The 8,551-nt window shown below is 51.7% G+C and overlaps 3 protein-coding genes across 4 annotated transcripts; 1 reads left to right on the forward strand and 2 right to left on the reverse strand.

The window, feature by feature from the left end:
• Positions 1 to 1,328: 1,328 nt before the first annotated feature.
• On the reverse strand, positions 1,329 to 2,525 carry LOC136507022 (late embryogenesis abundant protein D-34-like). 2 transcript variants are annotated; one of them, XM_066501886.1, is made up of 2 exons: positions 1,772 to 2,525; positions 1,329 to 1,650 (listed from the first exon to the last, which is right to left on the reverse strand). In XM_066501886.1, exons 1-2 carry the CDS (start codon positions 2,423 to 2,425, stop codon positions 1,480 to 1,482), a joined length of 825 nt encoding a protein of 274 aa, XP_066357983.1. In that variant the 5' UTR covers positions 2,426 to 2,525; the 3' UTR covers positions 1,329 to 1,479. The 2 variants fall into 2 exon arrangements, with proteins under 2 accessions (XP_066357983.1, XP_066357978.1); XM_066501881.1 differs by having other exon boundaries at positions 1,766 to 2,525.
• Positions 2,526 to 2,901: 376 nt separating this feature from the next.
• Positions 2,902 to 5,409, forward strand: LOC136507035 (pentatricopeptide repeat-containing protein At2g48000-like). The gene is made up of 2 exons (XM_066501891.1): positions 2,902 to 3,135; positions 3,407 to 5,409. Exons 1-2 carry the CDS (start codon positions 2,902 to 2,904, stop codon positions 4,397 to 4,399), a joined length of 1,227 nt encoding a protein of 408 aa, XP_066357988.1. The 3' UTR covers positions 4,400 to 5,409.
• Positions 5,410 to 6,839: 1,430 nt separating this feature from the next.
• On the reverse strand, positions 6,840 to 7,858 carry LOC136507045 (uncharacterized). The gene has a single exon (XM_066501901.1). It carries the CDS (start codon positions 7,610 to 7,612, stop codon positions 7,067 to 7,069), a length of 546 nt encoding a protein of 181 aa, XP_066357998.1. The 5' UTR covers positions 7,613 to 7,858; the 3' UTR covers positions 6,840 to 7,066.
• Between the last annotated feature and the right edge of the window lie 693 nt (positions 7,859 to 8,551).

Raw genomic sequence — 8,551 nt, forward strand, 5'->3', positions numbered from 1 at the left:
TCCAATGCATTTCCTGCCCATTCTCCTCCGTCGGCACCGTGCAAGACACGCGCTCTGTAGTCTGTGCAGAGGATCACTGCTTTTGCCGGATACTGATGTGAGCGAGGCAGCGAGCGACGAGCCACTGGCCGGCCAAGTCACATGCGGTAAGTAAAGTACTGTCCGCGAAGCGATCGGCCGGAACGTACGGTACGGTGGCACATGACCCGTGTTCCGCGTGGCTGTCCCTCCCGGCCAGTCTCCCACCCGCGCCGGCGCCGCCATGATTTCCATTTCCTGGCGTTTGCATGCCCGGCGAGCAGGGCAAGCCAAGGCATACATCCCGGCCCATTCCGCCTTGCACCGGCTCGCGCGCGCTCATAAATTAGGCGCCGTCTCGGGCGTTTGCGCTGCGCCTCTGCTCCACGGACAGACGGCCCTGTACGTGTTGGAGACGTGCGCCCGCTGCCCAAACTACGCTGCAGGCGCCGGGGCCAGGCACGCGGCAGCGCGCCCGTCCGGGCTCGCACGCGCAGGCAGAAGCAGCTCGTCGTACCTCACCCCACTCGCGCCAGTAGATGGTCAGGTCACCAACCTACTGCTAGTTCCGATTGACTAGTTAGTATCCTGATGACCCGTTCGACCGGGTCGGCATCAGCCACCAGCCAGCAGCTGATGCTGTGTGCATTATACTACCTGCATGAACCGAGCGTACGAGCGCCTCGATCGTCTGTCCAGCTCGTAGTGGCGGCGAGCCGGCGAGGTCAACGACCGACCCGAGCGTGGCGGCCGGCAGGCGCCGGCGACCGCGGGGGTACGGACAACACGGACAGGATCCGTGCTCCCGCGCTTGTCCCGCCCGCCGCCGTAAATTCTCTGGCGCGCGGCAGGCAGGAGGCAGATCGCGCACGCACGCATACGACCACCGAGCCCGACAGGCGGCAGCTCCGATCCGATCCAGCTCTCCGGCTTTGTTCTGCTTCGGCACCACGCACGCGCCGCGGCGCTGCCCGTGCGCGGCCGCCACGCGCCGGATGGCGGGGGCGGGCCGCTAGACATTTTTTTACAGACATGATCGTAGACTGTTAAACCTGTTTTTTAGCTGAACTTTCAAATTTGTTCGATTTTTTTTACCTGAACCTTCGAATTCAAATTTCAGTATAGGGGGCTATTTTGTAGAGTTGACCTACCACATCTTCACCATTAACATGCAAGTGCACTGGGTACATATATCTTACGGTGGTCACACTTTGACGCGCGCGTATATTACATTATTATTATTGCAAGACGCTACAACACTACTATATACAGTCCAACTCAGTTCACCTGAAGTCGAAATACACACCTTTTGAGACGGCACATTGATACGATACTTTGCAGTCTGCAGCTACGCGGAGCGTGCTGAGCACAGAGCTAGCGAACTAAAAAACCGAGGACTCCGGCCGGGTCCAGGACACGTCTCGTGTCCCCGGCAACGCGCATGCGCCCGCGCTAGCTGCTTCACTCCCAGACCGCCTCGTCACGGTTGAGCCGTGCGGCCGCAGCCATGGACGCGCCCACGCCTCCTGGCCTCGCCGTCCCGTCGTCCCTGTTGCGGTTCTCAGCGCCAGCCACCCCCAGCGCGTCGGCGCGCTCCACCGGCTTGTCTGCCACCAGCCTCGCCGTCGCGTTCTGCATGCATGCACCAACAAGAGTCAAGATCTCGATCCCTTACAGCACGCATGTACAACTGTACACACTGGTAAGATAATATCAGCGGCACGAAACGAAAACGGCCCGTCGTCACTAGTACCGCGAGGACGTCGCCGAGCGTGGCCTTGTCCTCGTCGCGCCACGCCCACGCGTTGGCCGCGGCGGCGGACTGCGCCTGCGCGGCCAGGCCGCCGGGCACGTTCGCGTCCAGCCCCGTGGCGCGTGCCTCCGCCGCCTGGATGGCGGCCGCGTCGCTGCGCTCCACCGGCGCGTCACCTGCCGCAAGCGCCGTCGCCTCGAGCGCCTCGCCGATCGTCACATTCGTCATATCCTTATCCACCGCGCCAGCAGAGGCGCCTCCACCAGCCGTGGCACCATCGTCGTCCCGCGCGAGGTACTGGCCGACGGCCTGACCCGCGACGAACTCGGTGACGATGCGGCCGCCCGGGACGCAGGTCTCGGAGACGGTGACGCCCTGCACGGCGGTGGCGTCCGTGGCCTGGTCGTGCCCGACGGCGCCCATGCGCTCGTTGGCGGTGGCCGCGGACTGCATGGCCGCCGCCGGCCCGCCCCTGAGCGTGTGTCCGAACACCAGGTTCTCCGCCGACTGCATCGTGGCCGCGTCCTGCGGCGCCACGGGCTTCTCCGCGAGGCCCCCGCTCACCGCCGGGAACACGTCGCCGTAGCGGACGGCGCCCTGCTCTCCGCTAGTCACCTGGTGGCCGGACGGCCTCCTCGGCTGCCCCTGGCTCATTCTCGAGCTACCTGGTGTATCACAATCACCTACTACCAAAAACTAAGTAGCTAGAGATCACCGCTGATTGGATTAGCTCTTGAGATTTGGGTGTGCTTACACAACTCGCGGTCCGTGCATTGGATCGTTGCGATTATATGCGGCGTGCGTGGAGCTCGAGGAGGGACATTTGTCATGTGTGCAGAGGCGGGAGACGTGGAGGGGAGCAAGAGGAGGCGCGTCGCGGCTACATGGCCATGTGGCGCGAGCGCAAGGGCTGGCCGGCTGCAAGCTGGATGAAGAAGCTCCCGGAGGGACCATGCGTGCCAGCGGTTAGGCGGCAGCGAGATATGGGCCTTTACTTGCGGGCCGAATTGCGCTAGAATCCTAAGATGGGCTCCTCTAGAGTCCGCGGCGTTCTCCGCACGAAAAATTCAGTGGGCCTGCTTAGTACCACATCCATTAGGCCCGTTTCCAGTTTCCACCGCGAGCTGACGATGGCTATCGCCGCCGTTCGCCGGCGCTTGTGGCGCGGGATGGGGACTGCGGCAGCCGCCGCGGCCTGGGGGACGGACGGGAATCTGCTCGCTCGCCTGGTCTCGGAGCCGGAGTGCCGCGTCAAGGCGACCATGGAGGAGGCTGCCTCCTCGGGGTCCCACCGCGACGGCGCCTACTGGGAGCCCCTCGCCGCCGCGCTTCTCCGCGCGTCGTCTCCGACCAAGGCGCACCTCGTGAGTGGCTCCTCTCCAATCAAGCTAGTGGTTGGTTTAGTTAATTACTAGCTTTTACTGCTGCGGCAGAAGGGAATTTCTGTTTTCCTCACGGGTCAGAATGCGGTTGCGATGCGTATCAATAGTCGTTTTCTGAAACGCTGATATGATCGAATCCGTTAAGTAAATACATTTTCATGAGATTCTTAAGAGACCTTTTTTATTTGCATTTGAGAAAGAGATATTTAATGCCGTTAATTAACATTGTTTGAATGGTGAACATTGACTTTAGATATTGGAATGGAAACTAGAGAAGCTGCTGACGGAAGACATTCAAGATTGCGAGCCCTACTCGAGGATAATCTGTTTCTGTGGTCAGACAAGGAATGCAACGCTTGCAATGAGAGTTTTCGAATGCGTGGAGGCGAAGGGAATCCAGCTGAACACTAACATTTTCAATGCCCTTGTTAATGCTTTCTTGTCGGCCGGAGACCTCCTTTCTGCAATGACCTTATACGAGACTATGGAAGGCATGGATGGTTGCCATCCCAATTCAGCTACATATGATGCATTCATCTCTGCATTTTCGCTGCTTGAAAGTGGCCATGCTATGATGAGCTGGTATGTAGCTGCAAAGAATGCTGGGTTTACACCAAGTAATCAAGCTTTTGAATCTTTGATCACAGGGTTTGTTCAGTTGAACATGCTAGATGATGCCAAAATGATATTTGAGGAAATGATTGCCTTGGCGATTAAGCCAAACTCTACTATTTTGGAGGCCAGTCTTGAGATTATCTCTAGAAAGGAGGAGGCCAGAGTAGGAGACTTTTTAAAACGTATAAGTGATGGCAATTGGGAGTTGAACAAAGCTATAGTTGCGAGGTTGATGAGAATATGCCTAGATGGAGGTGAAATTGATAAAATGGAGCAGCTGCTTGCCCTAATACAAAAGGGAACACACTCGAGTTCTGAAACACAACTGCACCATGGGATTATCAGGTTCTATGCTAAGGAAGATCAATTGGCAGATATGGAGCATGCGATTTACCGGATGTTGGACAATGGTGTGATGTTTATGTGTCCGGAGGATGTCGAGGTCATAATCTGTACTTATTTTCGGCACAGGGAATTTGATAGGTTGGATCTGTTCTTGAATCGCATCCGAAGTTTGTTGAAGCTCAACAGGTCTACATATGATATATTGGTTGCTGGATACCAAAAGTTTGATTTACATGAAGGACTTGATTCAACCATAGCTGATATGAGGGAAGCTGGATTTGCATGAGCTCACGAAGAACTATCTGTGCACCATGACTTTCCAGTAATACTTCCAGAAGCCTTAAGTGCATCGAGCCTGGAAAACGAAATCCAGGGTTGAATATTTTTTTTACAACAGTTTAGTTCAGAACTGTTTGATCAGTTCTATGTTTGACATGGAAAATATCTCGGATTCAGATAGACTATCATGTATTCATGTCAGACTATTGACTTTGCATGTGTGCATGTGAGAAGCATGAAGTTACATGGATGCTGAGCTCAGGTTGCAGAAGGTTTTATTTAGAAAGAAAATCAATGAGGGTTGAGGGGTTCATTGAGAACTCGAGAAAATCTATAGTCACTTGACTTGTCATCTAGTTATGTACTGTGATATATGCCCAGGTGCTAGCATGTTTCACCATTTTGCTTCAGTTCTTCATTGAGATAACCCATTTTTGAAACTCAGATTCCAGAATATAAATAAATTCCTTGCATCCTTCTCAGTCCTGTACTGTGCACTGTACAGTGTTCAACAAACACTTAGAAATTTTGCTTTAAGATGACAAGATACAATACGCTCAGGACTCAGCTAAAAAAAAAGCTTCAGCTACTGTCAAACCCTTTGATTTGGCCGACCCACTAGGAAGATAAGATGGACCCATGACCTGTATGGCTGATTACCTCAATGAAGCAAATCTACTTTCCCCTACTTTGTTTGTACTTCAGAAATAGAATATGTGTTACGAGCAGGCACTAAGATTCACCTTTGTTTGGATTGGCTGATGGTGACCTTATTTATTCAGTAATTGGCCCATTTAGCTAGTGATGGTGTCATTTCCTAGCTGGCTCCAGGCAGGGCATATTTATTCAAACTGGTGACCAGCGGCTTATTTGACCCATAGTGAGGGCCCGGTACATATAAACGACCCCCATTTTCCCTGGTACCGGATGGTGTTTGATCAATAGCCTAACCTGTGTTGCATATTTTTAGTGCTTTTAGTATCCAAAATATGTGGGTTCTTGGTAGATTAGGTTGGTGCTCGGACCTATTACCCAACTCTTTTCTGGATACTGGGCTTTGTCTGCCCTGATTGTTAGAATTAAAATAAAATAATCCCAAATTCATATTTCTATCAAATTGCTATGATAGAAAGTTAGAAACCGATGTGATGTTACCCACTGTATTGATAGTATAGGTAAAAGTAGTGACCGTCCAATGGATTTCATTTTTCTTGAGAAAGATCACAAAGTATCGTTGTGTGCTTTAGCTGTTTAGCTTAATATGATGCATGAGCAACAACTTGGGTGATCTTGATAGAATTTCGTCCATTCTTGTCCATCATGCAGTAGACTTTACAAAACTGGGTTTTCGGTCCCTTTGTTGGGTCCATCATGTTTTCCTTTCCCTGATTCTTTAAACTAGTATCATTGCTTGTATTCCTTTCCGCGGTTCCACCCCTTACCATCAGCTGTTTGGTGTTCTTTGTATTGAAGACACTGTTCCCTTTATTTGCAACTTGAACTGAGATTCGTGAAAATATACACATATAGTTTAACCAGTGAAACTAACACAGATGTTTATCAATTGCATGTGCCTGGTATATTCATATAATCCTCTTGCGGAACTTTGGACCTTTTTTTTGACAGAGGAGGAACTTTGGACTTTTGCACCCTGATAGCCTAGTCAACAGTGCAGCATGCATCAACTACCAACATTGGAAATATCAAATTGATATTTTGATGCTTCACTTTATCAAAGTAATTCTTGTAGTTTAGTCATTATTTTCTGTTTTGTGTGGAATCATATTAAATTAAATATTTTATTATGTTTGTGTATCACGTTAAGCTGCTTCCAATGAGAATGATAACAGATGGTTTTATTTATTTTTTGTTGGAGACCCTTGTGCAGGAGTTGCTACTTCATCCAAACTATTATGGTATTGTTGACTAATTGGCCTATGATAATTTTATTCTTTTAAGTTGTGGGTGAAAGCAACTGGCAAGTGTACTGACTGGAACTTAAGAATATCAGGTGATCACTGACCTGAGTTCAGCTAGTTACATAAGAAATGGCAACTAGTAATATAATAGCATACAAAAGAACTGTTGCTAGAAGAGTTGAACCACAGAAAGATTTTTAAAAAAGTATACTCTTCTTGAACATGGGATCATCAAGCTGCAGTACCTTTGGTTTGGTAGCAGTACATACATATATTTCCTGAAACCATTCATATTTTTGCGATTTATATTGCCTTGTACCAGAACGACTATCTTATCTCATGTAGGACTAACAGACACTAGGCTGCAAACCGTGGGCCATCAAAATGGAGAGGTTTGATGAATCCATGTGACATGCAGCACCAACCAAGTGGTCCACTTTGCACCTAATCTTCAGAAACAGTAACTGATCAGATCTGGTCTACAGATTAAGCTCCACCAAATCTTATCTACCATGATAAAAATCCAAGTTGCATCAAGTGGGCACACAACCACAACACAGTTTTATCTAGAATTTACATTTGATTTCAAGGCAACCAAAAATATATAATTTACAAATAGTTGCTTTCCATATGCTTGAGAAGCAGTAGGAGGATAGCTCATGAAACATCTGTCTGTCGCTAACGGAAACCAGGGAAGGAAGGAAATTAAAGCAACATGATGAACAGCCCATCTTTACCAAAAAAAACAAAGATGGCTAAGACATTACTAGGTACTCCAGATTAGATGAAGGACCAACCAGGGTACTTCTCCACTGCTCATACTGTACAACCACCAGTCTTCCACTAATCTTGCCTCCGCTGCTGCATCTCCAGGTAACCTCACCTTGCCCGCCGTCGCCGCCTTCACCGCCACCGGGGCCCTTCGGCACTGTCACAACGAGCTGGCCATCGACGTACCCGGCCACGGCCATGGCCGGACAGCTCGGCTCAGGCAGGCGGGACCGCCACCTGTCGAGTTCCATGCTGTCGCCGGCGTCAGCCGCCCCCTCGGCGCCGCCACCGGCCTGCACCACGACCTTGGTAACCCCGGGGTGGATCCTGACGGTGCGCACCCGCACGACGCCAGCACGCGCACCGGCGGCCGGCGCCGCGACGAAGTGGAAGGCGTCGGGGCCTTCGAACACCTCGACGTCGGTGTCCGCCGGGAGCGGCAGCTCCAGCACCTTGCTGTACACGTGCGGCAGACGCCGGAGGTCCTTCTTGGCGCCGCCTCCAGCGGGAGCTGCTGGGTGGATCTTCATGTGCTCGTACGATGGAATTGAAGTCCAAAAGTGAAGTTTTTTTCGCCCCTCTCGATCTTTCCCTCGGTTCCTTTCGTGCTGTCTCCTCTCTTTTGCTGGTTCTTGGACAGGGTAGGTATGTAAGCTAGGTGAAGAGCGGGGAGACGCTGGGATTTATAGTGTGCCACTGCCACACAATGACACAAGAGGGAGGCTAGCTAAAGGCGGAGCCGGTGGCGAGGTGTCACATGGTTCTTGACGTGTGAGGAAGGAAGATAAGCTCAGGACAGTGAAGAGGAGTCATCGGAAAATAAAGGATGGAGACGGCAGACGGGGATAGGCGGAGGGCGATACCGACCGGCGGGTGTGTGTGCGTGTCTGCTCTTGTGCCGGTGGCCCGGTGCCCTGTGCGGCGTGTGTGCTGTTTGTTCCTAGTGGCTGGTACGCAGGGACACGACGACGGGTGGGCACGGCACGGTCACGGTCACGCTGTGGGCTCCGGTGGCCTCTGAAGATAAGGCAGCAGGCAGCGGACCTGCAGAACTGGGCGTCCCCAGCGAACCTGACATGGGAAACATGGGGCTGCCTCCGACGGTTTCAGAATTCAGAGGCCAATCCGCTTCGGCATCTGCGTGCCGCGTGAGCGTGTGCTTTTCCGGCCAGGGAGTCTGGACTCTGGACGTCGCTTTGCCATTTTGACTGCGGCTGGTTGGTTGGTGTTACCCGCTGACAACCGGGGCATTTACATATTTACCATTATTATGGATGACATCTTACACTGTGTCACTGACATATTAGTCACTGATATCTTTTTATACCACTCACATAATAATAATGGTAAATATGTAAAAAAATCCACGGTAAGGAAGCGGTCAGGCCAGGATATGGGGAGTACGCCACGCTGGGATGGGAACCAGTGAACCACAAACCAGGCTGCTTCTGGTGCAGGTAAGGAAGCGC

Source organism: Miscanthus floridulus, chromosome 1 (genome assembly GCF_019320115.1).
Source record: "Miscanthus floridulus cultivar M001 chromosome 1, ASM1932011v1, whole genome shotgun sequence".
Taxonomy (NCBI): domain Eukaryota; kingdom Viridiplantae; phylum Streptophyta; class Magnoliopsida; order Poales; family Poaceae; genus Miscanthus; species Miscanthus floridulus.

Coding starts and splice junctions, on each gene's coding strand:
- LOC136507022 (XM_066501881.1), bottom strand. CDS start 2,425: ATGAGCCAGGGGCAGCCGAGGAGGCCGTCCGGCCACCAGGTGACTAGC. Junction 1,651..1,765: donor GCGACGTCCTCGCGGTACTA/GTGACGACGGGC, acceptor GCATGCATGCAG/AACGCGACGGCGAGGCTGGT.
- LOC136507035 (XM_066501891.1), top strand. CDS start 2,902: ATGGCTATCGCCGCCGTTCGCCGGCGCTTGTGGCGCGGGATGGGGACT. Junction 3,136..3,406: donor CTCCGACCAAGGCGCACCTC/GTGAGTGGCTCC, acceptor CATTGACTTTAG/ATATTGGAATGGAAACTAGA.
- LOC136507045 (XM_066501901.1), bottom strand. CDS start 7,612: ATGAAGATCCACCCAGCAGCTCCCGCTGGAGGCGGCGCCAAGAAGGAC.